The sequence below is a fragment of the Amborella trichopoda genome, chromosome 4, assembly GCF_054954075.1.
Source record: "Amborella trichopoda isolate Santa Cruz 75 chromosome 4, AtrichopodaSantaCruz75HAP2 v2.0, whole genome shotgun sequence".
NCBI classification, from domain to species: domain Eukaryota; kingdom Viridiplantae; phylum Streptophyta; class Magnoliopsida; order Amborellales; family Amborellaceae; genus Amborella; species Amborella trichopoda.
In genome coordinates, this window is record NC_142339.1 from 47,010,885 (window position 1) to 47,027,671 (window position 16,787).

Below are 16,787 nucleotides of genomic sequence, written 5' to 3' on the forward strand. Positions count from 1 at the left end.
CCATTGATTGATGATCTCGACATCAAGATGTATGACTATGAAAAATAAAAAGATTTTAAGTCTAAAAAATAGTGCATTTTACAACATATTATCTACACTGTCAATTTTCAAGATTTTCACATGTCTATAGATCTACTTGATTTTAACCATTTTTGAAATTTAAAATTTTATAATTACATATAAAAATAGATTTTGAGATAATTCTAAGAACATTTTACATCAAAATTATATACCATGATAAAATTTGAAGGTGCACCTTACCTCTACACCTACGGATGCATCTGTATGCCAACTACACCCTTCTCATTATGACAAAGATTGAAAATTGTTTGAACCATTAATACTTATTTTAACATTATTCATCTTTTTTTTAGAAAATTTTAAAAATATCTTTGTGCTCTTATCGATTATTTAAAATCTGTTTTTCATTAACTTTCAATAGGTGTTTCGTCAATTTTTTTTTATATTTTATTAAATTAGTTTTTGTATTTTTTTAAGAGCCGGTTCAACCAGGCGATTTATTGGATTAGGCCATATCCGGTTACCATCCTGTTGGATTTTTCCTTCACTCGCGTAGCTTGAGTGGATCTTCATGCAAGTTAAATGGGAATAGATATAAAAGAAGCTTATATGGTATTTGGTTGGTGAATGCGAGGCCTTAGTGACTGATCGACGAAGATGCAGTGCTGCGACGGCAACACCGCCGCTGCCCTACAAACCCTTCCCGTAACCAAGGGACTTCTCTCCTCTCTTTCTCCTCTCTCTAAACCCTCGCACACTCAAATCCCCAGCACCCACACGAGCAAAACATATCGAAGCCTCCTCCTCCCTCCTCTCTCTCTCCTCCCCTCACCAAAAGGAAAGACCCGGAAGCCCCAAAATCTCTTCTCTGGTTGTTATTGTGCTCTTATCAATGTGTCTGAGACTGCAAGAATAAAGGTTATTGGCATTGGTGGCGGCGGCAACAATGCGGTCAATAGAATGATTGGCAGTGGCCTTCAGGTGATCTTTTGAGCTCATACTTTTTGTGATTTTTGGTTGTGTTTTTCAGTTAAGTTTGTTGTTCTTTAACAATTTGGGGTTTTGAGGTGCTCTAGATTATCTGGTTCTGAGCACACGTTGGCTGTGCTTTTGTTTTGTTTGTTAGATTTTTGGGTTTGGTTTGTTATTACAAGCATTCTATTCAAAATTTTCCTGAAGCATGCTTTTAATTAGTGATTTATGTTGGCTGTCTTTTAGGTAGGTTGTTCAGTGTGCACTGTCTTAGGTTCTTAGTCTCCCTTAAGGGAATTGTGACACGTGTGTATGCACGTGTGCATTGAGCAAGGAAGCATACATGTGTTGTTGCATTTCAACTAATTTTTTGTTGAATTGATTTTTTGGATTGCATGTTGGCCATTCCTTTGTTTTTTAAAAAGAGAATTATCCATTGTGGCAAAATAAAGTTTTCCGCGATCGAAAAATTCTAGTTTTTCATGATTGAACATGACTTTTTTGCTCCAAGCAACTTTGAGGAGGCCATTTGAGCCTCCTCTTGTTGTTCTACATGTTTTGCATTACTCTTTATTTAAGGGCTTGTTCCCTTCTTTCTTGTCTCCTCTTGGTGTTCTACATGTTTTTAGCTTTTCTATATATATTTAAATATAAATTAAAATACCATTTGCCTATTTTCTATTGATCATGTGTCTTCCTTTCTAGTGAGGCATGTAACTACTTCTTTGCTTAACATGTGGTTTTACTTTGTAGTACACGCAAAGCGTGCACACACACACAGAGATGTATATTACTCTGCTCAAATTTTCTCCAACTGAACTCAAGCCCTGTTTGCTCTGTCTTCAAACTTTCTCTAGGGGTGAAAGTTTCGATTCAAATTTTTGTTTATTAGAAGTCAGTTTTTTGGTGAAATTAGTGTCAAATCAAGAGTTTATCGAAATCCCTACCAATTTGAATACAAAAATCAAAGGAGAGCTGTGATTTTAAAAAGATCTTTGGGACTACAAGTTGGATTCTTATGATGCTTTTCGGTTGTGCTAGTGTATCCTAGGTGTGTGTGCTTGACATGACTAATTGAATCTTGTCAAGGGCGTTAACACTTTGAAGGAAGCGGGATGATCTTGTGGCTCCAGGTCCCTTGTATTTTTTTTGTTTTTATTTAATTTTGTATCTCTCTCCACATAACTCATATAGCTCTAAAACCCAACCTAAACCCTTAAGGTTTATCTAGGTTAAGGAGTATTCCCAAAATGCTTACTGGAAAAGGGGGCCTGTACCTAAATTTGTATAAGGGAATAAGGAAAAACTAGCAATTTTGAACTGTTGTCAATAATATGAGATGGATACTTGAAACTCACTGAAAGGCATGACCCAAGATCTTGTGATACTGGAATGTTTGGATGGTGTAAAGTTTAAAAGGTGGCAATCCAGGGTCCAAGTTTTGTTGAGGATCTCGAGGGTTTGACTATGTATTGAAGAAACGACATCCTCTGTTATGTTGCTTCTTCTGGTCTTGCATCTGCTCAGACTGAAGATAATCAGAATTATGAACCATCAACTGGTCAGACTCAACGAACAATATCACATGGTCTTCCCAATTATTAGAAGCAAGACAACATTGGGAAGAAGACAATGTTTCAAAAAGAGGACCGCCTAGCGCCTGGGCGGCCGCCTAGGCGGTCCTGGGGGCTTGGGAGCATCGCTTAGGCCTAGGTGCCAGAAATAAGCAGAAATCCTTTGGTGCCCCCCTAGGCGCCCAGGAAGCTGCCTAGACCTGGGCAGCCGCCTAGGGACTCCGCCCCGCTCAGAAGTGGAAAACAGTTTTGGTAGGGGCATTTTTTGTCCTTTTTTTTGGATACTAAAGGGCTAAATTCCTTGTTTTTAGGTTTATTTGTAACCTAAAACATATTAGAGACCATTTTAGAAAGAGAAAAACCTTAGAAAACCAAATTTTGGTGATTTCTTTAGGATCAAAGGGGTTTCTCAAATTTATGAGAAATTGATCAAAACATCACCTATTGATATTATATTTAATTTGTGATGTTTTATAAATCTATTGGAGGGTTTTTTAGAATATTTTGAGTCTTTAGAAGCATCTTTGAGGTGGAAGTTTGGAGATTGAGCAATCAAAGTAAGTGATTTTTGTTATTGCCTGTATAAGTTGTGTTATTTTGAGATGTCTTATTCGGGATCTAATAGGAGTGGTGATCCCTGTTGGAACTATGGCTACAACTCAGATCCTAATGATAAAAATTGCATAACATACAAGTTTTGTTCGAGGGATACAAAAGGGGTCATAAACCGGTTCAAGAAACTTCTTGCTGGTATCAGAGGAGATGTTGCTCCATGTAAAAAGACTCTTGATGTTGTTAAAGAGGAAATTAGATGTTGCTCCATGTAAAAAGACTCTTGATGTTGTTAAAGAGGAAATTAACAATTTTTTGAGTATGGTAAAAATGAAAAAAGATGAGAAATTTGCCTCCATAATAGAGATTAGGTCTAGGTTTCGGGTCAGTTATGATGATGATGATAGTGATGAGGATGGGGAGAGATGTCAAGAGGTAGAACAATCCATTATTAGGGGGAACCAGGGAAGGGTAAGGGAGTTGTAATTGCTTTTGGTTCGGGAAGTAAGAAGCCTCGGGTTAGAGGCCCTATGGATAGTTTTTTCCCCAGCCTGATCTTGAGGTTGCAGGAGAGAAAACAAAGAAGCAAACCACTATTGAAAATAGAATGAAGAAGGAAGAGAGAGATAGAGTTGTTTTTTTTATTGCTACATGGTTTTGTGAGACGAGCATTCCTTTCAATATCGCTCGCCTAAGCAGCTTGTATACCTTGGTAGAGGCAATTGGCCAATTTGGGCCTGGGATGAAACCCTCAACCCCATATGAGCTTTCAAAGCCTCATTTAAAAAAGCGGTAAGTGTCACGAAGGATGCTGTAGAAGTTAAGAAGGATGCATGGGCTCAGTATGGAATTTCTATCATGGCTGATGCTTGGAGTGATAGGAAGAGAAGAAGTCAGATGAATTTGTTTGTGAATTGTCCTTTGGGGACTGTTTTTTTGATGTCTATTGATGCTTCTGATTATATCCATGATACCCATTACACATTTCAAGTTATAGAGAAGGGAATCAAGGAGGTTGGGGAGCATATTGTTGTACAGGTTGTCATAGACAATGTTGCTCCTATTGTCCTAGAATCTTTTGGACACCATGTGCAACACATTGTATAGACCTCATGCTTGAGGCTCTTGGCGGTTTAACTGAGATATTAAGTGCAGTGAAGAAGGCAAAGTCAGTTACAAATTTCATTTATAGCCACCATCTCATCCTCAACATAATGCGTAGATTTACAAAGAAGAAAGAGATTGTGAGGCTTGAGGTCACAAGATTTGTGACCTGGTACTTATGCCTAGATAGCATACATTCGATGATAGTGCAATTGAGGTAGATGTTTACCTCGGATGATTGGAGACATGCAAGTGGTCCAAGAATCAAGTTGAAAAGAAGGTGAGAGATATTATCCTTTCTAAGGCTCTTTGGCGAGGGGTGAAGGGCCCTCTTAAGGTATTTTTTCCTTTTGTCAAAGTCCTTCGCATGGTTGATAGTGACAAGGCTTCTATAGGTTACATATATGAGACTATGGAGAAATGCAAGAGAGAGGGAGCTCAAAATTTTGATGATGATGAGAACTGCTATAAGCCTATTTGGGAGATTATTGATGAGAAGTGGGATTTGCAGCTACGTCAGCCATTGCATGTAGCTGGTTATTATTTGAACCCAGTTTTTTTTTTATGTTGACAAAAATATTCATACAAATGACACAATTATAACTGGATTTAATAAATCTGTAGATGTGCTAGCCCCTGATCCAAGATATCCAGGATATTATATGTGTTGATGAGCTGATAAATTACAAGTGCTCATTAAAGTCTTTGGGGTTCCAATGGCGATGAGGCAAAGTACCAAAATTGATTCAAGTAGTAATAATATTCTTAAGTTCATCAAGTTCAAGACTTCAAGTAATCAAATTTCATTTTTATAATTCTATTATTTATTTATGATTTTATTCTATATCTTTGTAGCCAATTGGTGGAGCCAACATGGGTGTAGTTCTCCAAATTTACGAAAGTTGGCCATTCGGATCTTATACTTAACCACTTCCTCGTCCGGTTGTGAGCGCAATTGGAGTACTTTTGAAGGGGTAAGGGTAATTTTTATAACTGTATTAATAATTTAGTAGGTAGTTAATTAGTTATTAGTTTTGATTGTTTTGTAGTATTACTATTATATATTTAATAATTTTAATTATTTAATATTTATATTAATTAGTTTCATTGATTTTGTTACATTCATACAAAGAAAAGGAACATGCTTGAATCAAAGAGGCTCAATGACCTAATTTATATCAAGTATAATCGATTCTTGGAGGACAAGTTTGCTAAAAGAGTTAAGAGAGACCCCCTCAGGTCAAAAAATATGGACAATGCTATGGAGTTGTTGGTTGATGATGATGAGGTCGTGGGGCATGAAGGATTGACATGAGACATGGTCATGGATGCTTCAGGGACATCACCCGACCCTCCTAGGGCCACTAGATCTTCTGCACAGAGGACGAGGGTGGAGGAAGAAGAGGCAGATTCAAAAGTGATGGAGGAGGACGACCAATATGTCGAGGAGGGTGACGACTCCGATACATATGATGTAAATGCAACTGACCCTATTTTTTCTGATGATGAATGATGATTAAACTTTGAACATTGATTGAAGATTCTTTTGAGTTTTCAAGTATTACTTTCATTTTTATTTTCTTCCTCTTGGTTGTGTATTGTGGATAGTGGATTTGTAGTTCCACTGGTTTGGTATTTGGTAACTTTGGTTTGGTAATTTGGTTGCTAAATTTTATGTTTTAATTGGATATGGAGTTATGAACCGACTTATGGTTATGCTTATGGAGTGTGTGCTAATGTGTAGTATACTTTTGAATTTTGATATGCTTTAAATACCTAATTTTTATATTTTATACAATATATATACTGTTAGAGTCCTTTTTTGTTTCAATTGGGCCCTCTAGGTTCTGGGCGCCCGCCTAGGCGCTGGGCAGCCTGGACCCCCTAGACCGCCTAGGACCCACCTAGCACTTTTTGAAATATTGGAAGAAGATGATTACATATATAAAGGGCAAATCTTCAATGCTTTGAGTCATTCTTTGTTTGACCTTTATTCAGGAATGTGACAACAACAAACTTATGGGAAGTTCTAGAGACCAAATACAAAAAGGAAGATGGTGGAAGAAAGAAGTATCTAATTTGTAGGTTCTTGAGTTTTAAGATTATAGAAGAAAGATCGATGTTGGCTCAGATCCGTAAGTTTAATATTATAGTGATTGAATTTCAATTGAATAACATCAAATTTTATGAGTCCTTCCATGTGGGCGTGATAATGGATAATTTGCCCCCCTCTTGGAAAGATTATAAAGTAAACTGATGCATAAGTCAGAGGATTTGAACTCGAACTAGCTTATGACTTATCTAAGAATTGAAGAGGAGATCATGTATTGAAATATGAAAGAGCATAGTCCAAGATGATCTCCAGAGCACATGTACTTAAAGGTCTGAAAGGGCATCTTTGGTAACTGGAAGCTGGGGATTCTTTAGAACCAAATAGTTTTAGGTTTGTAGAAGCTGGAACCTTTGATATCTGGAATACTTGTTTGATAACCTGTTTGGAAGTTCTCATATATAGAGAGCAGGCTTCATGGGATTTAACAAAGTTTCAAAGAGGTTAGGCTTCATAGCTTCACAGAGAGAGAAAGTGTAGAAATAGAGAGAGAGGATTTATGGAGAGTAAGGACATGAATTGAGAAAGAAAGGAGTTAAGAGAAAAATGAGTTAGAGAAACAGAGGGCAGGGTGAAGAGATGACTTTGAGAGAGAAAAAGGACATGGTTAGTGGAAGAGATGAGTTAGAGAGAGAAAGGCACAGGTGGAGAGAATGGAGGTAGAAAGAAAGAAGTTAGAGAGAGAGGTCATTGTTAGAGGGAAAAAGCGCATGATTAAAGAAAGAAAGGAGTTGAGTGAGAAGATGCATGGTTAGAGGAGATGATTTAGGGAGGGAACTAGAGAGAGAAAGGGTATGGTTAGAGAGATTTAGAGATAAATGGTACGGTAAGAGAGGGAGGAGCTAGAGAGAGAAAGGGCACATTTAGGGAGAGAAAGGGCAAATTTAGAGAGAGGAGTTAGCGAAAAAATGCTCAATTAGAGAGTTAGAGATCTGAACGGCATGGTTGGATTTAGAGAGAGAAAGGGCATGGTTAGAGAGAACTTCCATCTTCCATGGGAGGGATGGAAGTTGCGGCTTTTATAATTTTTTGAGAACCCAATCCTTCCTAATGCTAGTTTCTTGTAAAACTTCTTGCTATAAAAAATGGAAGTCCTACAGTTGAAATTCTAGCTTTTGGAGATGGAACTTTCAGTTATCAAATGTGCCCAAAAGGAAGAATTGAAGGACTGGAAAAGGAATCAAGATCAAAGAAAAGAAAGAAGAAAAGACAAACAAAAAAGCTCCAAAGCCAAAGACAACTCAGGACAAGGGAAAGAAACCAATGATATGCTACCTTTGCGGCAAAGCCTGTCAGGTGTAGAAAGTTTGCAGGCTTTGAACGAAGCAATAGGTTCAAGCCAATGTAACTGAAGAAAGATGTGTTGCCACGATCTTTGAAGTAAATATGATGGGGGCCACTATAGAATGGTGGGTTGACTCAGGAGCTACATGTGTCTCTAATGGTAGAAACGTATCTGAGACTTATGAAATGGTGGGGGACGATGTTATCCTTTATATGGGCAGTTCTTCCTCTCCCAACGTAGTTGGTAAAAGGATGGTTGAATTGAAATCACGTTTGAGAAAAAAGTTCTCACCCTTTTCAGTGTGTATCATGATGCCGAAGCCAATAGAAATCTAGTGTTTGCATATCTTTTAATTAAGTGGGTTCATACTTGTCTTTGAGTCTAACAAGTTTATCTTGTTACTGGTGGTGTTTTTATAGTGTGGGATATGCCTCTGAAGGCAAGATTAAGCTTAACATAAATAATGAAACATGTCCCTCTTCTTTTGTGTATAGGCTTGATTCTCTTTCTTTATGGCATGGTAGATTAGGCCATGCTAAATATCATGCTTTGAGAAAAATGAGTACTTTAGACCTAATTCCCATGTGTGGGAATTTGGACATATTGGTGTGATGTGTGTGTATAATAAAAATCACAAGGAAACGCTTTCCTAAAACGGAAAGAAGTTCTAGGTGACTAAAATTGATACATAATGACATTTGAGATCTAATATTCAAAAAGAGAAAAAAGGACATTTGAGATCTAATAGTCGTATAAACTAGTGGTGGGAAGAGATACTTTGTCAATTTTATTGATGATTTCTCAAGATACATTTATGTTTATTTTATTGGAAATAAAGAAGAAGTATTTGAGAAATTCAAGATTTACAAAATTGAAATTGAAAACCAATTAAATTTGAAAATCAAGGTTGTCAAACGCGACAGAGGTGGTGAATATTGCTCCATTGACTTCACTAAATATTTTGAAGAAAATGGAATTATTCACCCAATTACTACCCCATACACACCGCAGCAAAATGGTTTAGCTGAAACTGAAAGGAAAAATCACACACTTGTGGTTATGGTGAATGTTGTGTTCATCAACTCAAACCTCCTTGTTAATTTGTGGTGAGAGGCTTTAATGTCAACATGTAACATTTTGAATAGAATGTCATATTTAAAATTTAATGCTACATGATATGACCTTTGAAAAGAAATGAAACCTCATTTAGGATTTCTCAAGGTTTGGAATTTATGCAACCTTGGTAAGTCTCCCTGTCCTTGAAAGGCCCAAACTTAGACCTAGATCTATTAAGTGTGTTTTTTTGGGTTTGTTGAACACAACAAAGCTTGTAGATTACCGAAGTATGGTTGTCTTACACTAATGATGGTAATGAAAACAGATGTTTCTGTAGTTTTTCTTTATAACTATTAAACCAATGTGTTAAACTAATGTTTTGGTATGTGGGCTAGCTCTTTCAGTATAAAGATGTTGGTAAATTTTATTTGTCATGATAGAAGTTAGAATAATCACTATATCACGCTTATTTAGACTTAGCCAGAAAAAAAGAAGAGAAAAACAAAAAAAAATTAACTGATGAAATTTATGACTTGCAACTTCCTTGGTCCTGTTGTGTTTGCATTGAGCTTGTGCCCTTTTACAGATTATCGTTTGGCACTATCTTGCTCCTTTTTGTTAAGTATTTGGAGCCTGTTAGATGGTTGCAGCATGAGAGACTGAGATGTTATGCATTTTAGGACCTTGATGACTATCCTAGAGTTGCATCCTTGGTAAATAAAGATTATTGTCTGATTATTGCTGTTATTACTTTATGCTGTAACTATCATAGCTTAGCAATTAGGTGTGGGATACGATCTGACTCCCAAATTTAGCTTCAGTGAGACATACTCAACATTTTCTTGATGCAACTTGTAGACAAGAAGGAAATGTATTGTAGGCTTGTCAGAAGTTCTTGTATGATATACAACATGCAGTTTCTTGTTGAATTGTACTAATCTCATTGACTCGTAATTTGGATCCTTTTGCAGTATTTATTTTATCAATTGTTTTTCAAATGTTGTCATAGACTTGTAGTTCAGATCCTATCATGATAATCTTATCTTTATCACCAGGGAGTTGAATTTTATGCAGTGAATACAGATGCTCAGGCATTGCTTCTTTCTAATGCAGAGCACCGGGTTCAAATTGGAGAACAATTGACTCGTGGGTTAGGTATGATGATTTCTTGGTGGAGGTGTAGAAGTCATCTAGAGCACCAGATATTAACTAACTCTCACAAAGATGTAGAATTTTTCTTGTATTTATTGCATGTGAGGCCTTATTCTTTTGTCTCAATAGCTTTCCATTCTTTGGGTTCTTTCCTCCTATCACTGATGTTGTTTCTATTCAGAAATACAGGTACTGGTGGGAATCCAGAGTTGGGTGAGCAGGCTGCTGAGGAATCAAAGGATGCTATCTCTGCAGTTCTTGCCAATTCCGATCTAGTGTTTATTGCAGCTGGGATGGGAGGTGGTACCGGATCGGGAGCAGCTCCAGTTGTAGCTCATTTATCTAAAGAGGCTGGCTATCTGACTGTAGGTGTTGTCACTTATCCATTTAGTTTTGAAGGTCGTAGAAGGGCTGTTCAGGTTTGCATTGATTTTTCCCTTCTATTCCTTCTTATTAAATTGAGTGATCGTCCTCCTATTTGTTTACAGTTCTTATAGAATTTTCATGTGGATTCTTCACTGACATGGAATTTGATGGGGGCAGCGTTGAAATGCTATTAACACATTTATTTTTCAGGAAAGTGTACATGCAGTGGTGGTTTATGGTTACATGGTATACCATGGGGCCATCATCTGTTTCTGATGATGGACAGTGGAAATTATCCCTAGTTTCTTGGGATGATCATTGGGTATGGTTGTTCTCCACCATTTATGAGGAACAGTTGGTGGTGTACCATATATGCCGCTGGTGCATGTTATGGTGTCCCTTTATTTACTCCCCCAGCTGTTGCGATTTCTTGAACTGTGCAATATTAAGTGCAATAGCTTGGAATTTTGATCTCTGCAATATTAAGTGCAATAGCTTGGAATTTTGATCTCTGCAATATTAAGTGCAATAGCTTGGAATGTTTATTTATTTATCGTATGCATGATTCCATCCAATGTGCCTAGTCCTTCAGTCAATATTGTATTATTATTATCCACAGATTAGTATCGATTTAATGTTTCTATATGTCAATTTCTATGGTACACATGAAATTTTTTGGTACTTATAGAGTATGCATGATTATCTATGTACTTCCAGATTTAGTTGAAAATATTGGTGCTTCACAGGCATTGGAGGCAATTGAGAAACTACAGAAATGTGTGGACACACTTATTGTCATACCGAATGACAGGTTGCTTGATGTTGTACCTCCACAGACTCCTCTACAGGAGGCTTTTACTTTTGCTGATGATGTACTTCGTCAAGGTGTTCAAGGAATCTCTGATATCATTACTGTATGTGCTGCATCCCTCATTATTACATTGGGACACGCTTTTTTTTGCTACTTTTATTCAATTGGCATATTCTCTGATTGAATTCGATTTTTTATTGGATTGTATTGAATGCTGATTCAATTAGATTCGTTTCAAGAGATTGTTTCTGATGTGTGGCATTTCTTAAACTTGAAAATATTGGAATGCAGATTCCAGGTTTAGTGAACGTGGATTTTGCTGATGTAAAGGCTATAATGAGGGACTCAGGAACTGCAATGTTGGGAGTTGGCGTTTCTACTGGTAAAAATCGTGCTGAAGAAGCAGCACAACAGGCTACTGCATCACCTTTGATTGAAAGGTCAATAGAGCGGGCAACTGGTGTAATGTACAATATCACTGGTGGAAAGGACCTAACGTTGCAAGAAGTAAACAGAGTGTCACAGGTAGACATGCATTAACAGCTTTGAATTTGTGTTATTATTGTTATTATTACTATTATTACTATTTAGTTTTCTCTCTTTAGGACGCTGGTTATTTCTCCTCAAATACTGTGTACCAAATCTGTACCAGAGGCCAATTGATTTGCTTTGCCTTCAGGTTCATATAATATTGTGTTCTGGTAATAAGAATTGAAACAATCGCTCTTCTCATGTTCTAATTGATCCTAGGGTGATATTGCTATTTGTAGGACTATATTTTCTGTGATTGTGATGCTGTGAATGTGCTCTGTGTCAAGATTAATCAGGATATAGGATTTAGGTGCTATACATTTTCAATTGATGTTGGGTATATTGTAAATTATAGCACGTGTGCATTGAGAAAGGTTGGATTTTCTGAGAACTTGCATCCTTTGAATTCTGAAGTTTACTCAATAATACAAGAAAATATTCTTTGTTTGGTTCGCAGAATGTCATAAACATAATCATTTAAATTTATAGCTAGCTAGCACACTCTTATGATGTTGCTCATACTTTTTTAATTTATTTTTGCTAGGATTTTTTATTTTATTTTTTATTTTTTTCCCTTGTAATCCAATATGAAGACAAGGAAAGTGTGTCTCCTATGAAATTCCGTAGTCTTTGCAGAAGCATTGACTTCATAAGCTGTACAAAGTTTTGGGGAACTAGTTTATATATGCTTCTGAGCATATGAGATATCCCCATGAAGTTTCATTTGGTTTGATATTACCTTCTTGCCCTGTTGACAAAAATTAAAAAATAACTGATAAATGAAGTGTAATTAGAAATACGTTAAAAATGCATTCTTTCGCTGATTCTCCTTGTGTAACCGTGAACTGGTGACTGATTATCTTATAATAATGGATGAGCAAATACTATCCATTTTCTTAAAGTTGCACATTGGAAAACCTCATTGATTTTATGGTGGTTTAAATTGATAGGAATGCGATTATCTGTTTGTGTTCTTAGTTGTCATTCCCATGCTCTGTTGGCATTCATTTGTCATTCTAATTTTTGAAGAGAGGTTAGCCTAGGCGATTGCACAGATGTGGACCATGCATTGCATTCTATGAGTTTCTTTTGGAATCAGAATTTGTTTTTTTTTCCCTTGCTATTGATGATCTAACTAGGATGGGAATGAGGGAAGAGTTCATAGCTAGACAGTCAGCAGCGGGGCTGGTAATAGAGAAAGGAAGATTGGGAAAATGTGCATTTACTTCATCCTTAGGAGAACATAGACGTAAATGAACTGGTGAATCTTAAAGGGAGAGTTGGGTAGTAGTGTATTCCGAATATTGAGACAGAGGATAAGTCAAACAGTTTCAAAAGAAAAAAAATATTGAGACAGGATTTAGATTGTGTCCAACACTCTATCCTTCTGAGAACCTATCTAAGGGAATATGAGCTTTAATGTGGTGTGATAGCTGAACAAATAAAGAAAAAGGATCCTACAGGAAACATTGACAATAATAAACTTGAGTTTCATAAAGGGAGAGTGGTTGGTAGTCTTGTTGGAAGGTTTGAGATGAGTATTTGGATTGGGCCATTCTCACCATCCTTTTGAAGATTCGATACTAAGGGAATGTGTATAGCTTCAATGTGGTATAAATGCTGAGGACATGAGGAAAAAGGTTTTGATCATCCATTTGGAGGACTTGGAAAGGATCGGAAAAGGAGATTGTGTGGCATAGTTAATCTAACAAAATGACTCTGAAGTGTTGTTTTTTTTTTTCGCTCAAGTGAGAGCTAGTCCCTAGGAGAGCTGATTTCTGATTCCTCCTCTTTTTTAATTAACGATACTTGTAGGTGGTTGGCAAAAACGTCTGAACTGGATGCCAAGTGCACTTATATTCCAAAGTAACGCTTGTTAGGTAAATATAGTGCTAGTATGGTGGGCCTCTTAAAAATCCTTATATCCACAACCACAAGTGAATGTACAGATTTGGTTTCTCCTCCTGTTAGGTGGTTGATTCTGAGTTTAATGATTGTACCTCATGTGATATATGGATGTCTGGAATTGGAGGTTTTCATGGATGAGACTAGGATGATTTTCTTTTGATTTACCACTCAAGCAGCTTGTAGATGTGGTTGGGGTAGAAAGGATTTTGTTCTGATAAAACTGGTTTTCAGATACTTACACCTCACCACATATTATACATATATGGATTTGTGTCTATGGGGCATATTTTGCTTCATCTTGTTGTGACTGGTGTTTTCCCTTAATGTGATTATGTTATGGTGGTTGATGCCCCCTGGAGGTTTGTGTGCATTTTAGTATATCAGTTATCATAAACACTTTGGGATGTCTTAGGTTATGGTTAGGGAATGGGCAGAGTGACTAAATGCCAAGAGCAATTATATAATGGTTTTTGCGAGATTATTAGTCATCAGGGGGGAATGCCATCAAAGTGCAAGGTTTTGCAACTATAAGTGCAACTTGGCACTGTTGAGATAGGATTTTTATTTTTTGATGTAGGAAAAAGAGAGGAAATAGAAAGAACCAAATAATAAAGCAATACATTAGAAAATATCCTCTCTCTGGGTCTGCGTGGAATCTACCCTAAAGGCTGAGAAATTTGACCCTCGCCCTAAGTTGCAATTAGAATCCTCCCCAGAATTATCTTTCTACTGGACCCAAACTCAATTCTCTCATGGTTGGGAGAAGCTCAACCTTGAGCTTTTTTATGTCCTCGCATCCGTCGGAGGCCTCTTGAAGCATTTTCTCTAACTCAATAATGGATACCCGCCATTCATCCAAACATTTTCTCTAATTCAATAACCTCTTCTCAAACAATTAACGTGGAATTTGCAGTGGAACTCTGGGATTTCGTGCAGAACCTTGATTTCTCTTCCATTTTCAACCACTTTTCATGCTTTACAGCGTGATCGGCTACTGCAATAATTTGTTGTATTATTCATGGTTGGATTAGAGGTTGGATCTTCCACTTCTTCGAGACATTTGTCTTGCATGTGCTGCTTGAATTTGTTGAATAATTCCCTTTTTTGTAAATTCTCATAAAATTGACACATGCTCTAAGATTGGATCGGTGTTGTCTACATAGGCTTAAATGTCATAATTCTGTACTGATCTTGAGGCTCTGTCACCAAATGATGTAAGGAAAACATAAGAGAAAATAAAAAAAACTAATTAGTGTAGATAGGTGAGAGGAAATGCCCTCTCTCTTGGTTTGCAGGGGAATCCAGCTCTTCACTAGGCTTCTTGGGAATCACCCCAAAAGATATTTTCCCACGACATAAACTCAATTCAACTTATCTGTATTTACAAACACAACGTATATTTATAAGAAAAAAACCCTAACAGCTAACTTGACTCCTAAGATACCTAAATCCTAATTTCTTAACTTCCAATTTTACCCTAAAATTTCTGGAAACGCAAGTGACTAAAATAATCTAATAAAAAAATAATTTCCTAGCTACATCATGTTCTTCCTGGATAGCCCACCCAACGTGATTACACCAAGCAATATTGGCCTTTGTGTTGATTGTGTCTGCTCGGAGGCAAGCCTTTTGTGGTTGAGATGGAGTGATTGTCATTTTTTACCTTTATTTTATACTTGCAGCATTATGTTTCTATTTTTATTGGTTGGTTTAGGACCTCTTTTTCTTTTCTTCCCTTCTTTTTTGGGTGTGGCATGCTATCATCTAGTTCCTCAGATGGAATTCCCATTTGTAGCATTATTTTTAATAGTCTCTTGCTTCAATTAAATCTTTGCATAGAAGGTGCTCTAGCCTGGCAATTCTTATGCATTATTGTATGACATGTGACCTTAAAAATTGCATGAGATTGTTTTCTTTCCATGATGGAATTTGTCATTTATTTGAAAGGAAAAGTATACAATAAAATCCTGGAGCATGATGTGTGGTCCTTTAAATGCACCCGACGTCCATCACCCTGCTAGATTTTGTGGGATTGACTATACCTGTGTGAATCTCCCCGTGCGCTGCACTAATTTTGATCTCCACTGTTCATCATCTGGAATGCTGGAGGATGCCCATGGAGTAGTGTACACTATACCATACTTGATTGTGGTGTGCATTCTTCCTTTTTTACAAACAAAATCTCAGGATTTGTTTGCAATGCAGGTTGTGACAAGTTTGGCTGATCCGGCAGCAAATATCATCTTTGGAGCTGTAATTGATGATAAATATCATGGAGAAATCCATGTGACCATAATAGCGACTGGGTTTTCTCAGACATTTCAGAAAACTCTCTTGACTGATCCTAGTGGCAAGTCTTCAATGATGGGTAAGCAAAACGCAAGAACCGTTGAGAGGCCATCATCAGTACTATCCCCTGGTAAAAAAGCTTTTCTATGATCTACCGCAATGACTCGATGAGTGAAGCTTGGTTTCTATTAATCAAGAGGGAGAAAGAAAAGCGGTTGTGATGCTTTTCAGATGTATTTCCTGTATATCTGCATTTGTTGATACGAAAATTTTGGTTGGTGAATGTACTTGCTATGTTTATTCGATGAATTTAACGTAGTACAATGGATATAGAAGTCTTGTCTCTCTCCCTCTCTCTCTCTCTCTCTCTTGCCCATAAAAGTCAAATTTGCTCTACTTTTTCCTTTAAGACAAATTTTCTCCCAAATGTTGAGATAAGGGTGCAGCACAATCTCACAAAAAGATGGAAAAGATCACCACCCCCCTTCCCTCATGATTGATTGGTGTGTGTGTTGCATTCCTTTTACAGTTTACAGAAGGAAAAGATTTATACAGTGTTGAGGCTCTAACTAATCAAATTAGAGCCCACCTCAATAATTTTACTAGAAGAGTTGTTTTGGTTTACTAAAAGAGTTGTTTTGGTGCCCAAATACCCTCAAATTGATCATCTCGACATCAAGATACATGGACATGAGAAAAAAAATGATTTCAAGTTTTAGAAACAATGCATCTAGTAACACATTTTTGTATAAAAATTTGATTTCAAGTTTTAGAAACAGTACATCTTGTAATGCATTTTTGTATCGGCAATTTTCAAGATTTCATAGATATGTTCGATCTATAATATTTTTGAAGCCTTAAATTTTATAATTAAAGATGAAAATATATTTTAAGGCTATCACAAAGATTTTTAGTATTGAAACCATATTTTTCGACACGATTTGAAGGTGTGCTTTACTTTGATTGTTTAGAGCTTCAGTTCTATACAAATCGTACCCTTTAGAGAGTTTGGGAAAAGAAAACAAAGTTTCTATATAGTAAGCTTTATGAAAACAA

General features: G+C 36.8%; 1 protein-coding gene across 6 annotated transcripts; it reads left to right on the forward strand.

The window, feature by feature from the left end:
- Nucleotides 1-639: 639 nt before the first annotated feature.
- Nucleotides 640-16,066, forward strand: LOC18995749 (cell division protein FtsZ homolog 1, chloroplastic). Of its 6 annotated transcripts, none has more exons than XM_088865355.1 (6): nt 640-1,002; nt 9,730-9,927; nt 10,008-10,245; nt 10,939-11,106; nt 11,295-11,528; nt 15,648-16,066. In XM_088865355.1, the coding sequence occupies exons 3-6, from the start codon at nt 10,120-10,122 to the stop codon at nt 15,879-15,881; spliced, it is 762 nt and encodes a 253-aa protein (XP_088721481.1). In that variant the 5' UTR covers nt 640-1,002; nt 9,730-9,927; nt 10,008-10,119; the 3' UTR covers nt 15,882-16,066. The 6 variants fall into 6 exon arrangements, with proteins under 6 accessions (XP_088721481.1, XP_088721480.1, XP_011624241.1 ...); XM_088865354.1 differs by having other exon boundaries at nt 9,730-9,829; XM_011625939.3 differs by having other exon boundaries at nt 9,730-9,829; nt 10,016-10,245.
- Nucleotides 16,067-16,787: the final 721 nt, after the last annotated feature.

Bases quoted from the DNA above. Each gene is read 5' to 3' on its own strand.
- LOC18995749 (XM_011625939.3), top strand. From the start codon at position 679: ATGCAGTGCTGCGACGGCAACACCGCCGCTGCCCTACAAACCCTTCCC. The intron at 1,003-9,729 runs GTGATCTTTTGA...CTTTATCACCAG, and splicing joins TGATTGGCAGTGGCCTTCAG to GGAGTTGAATTTTATGCAGT. The intron at 9,830-10,015 runs GTATGATGATTT...TCAGAAATACAG, and splicing joins ACAATTGACTCGTGGGTTAG to GTACTGGTGGGAATCCAGAG.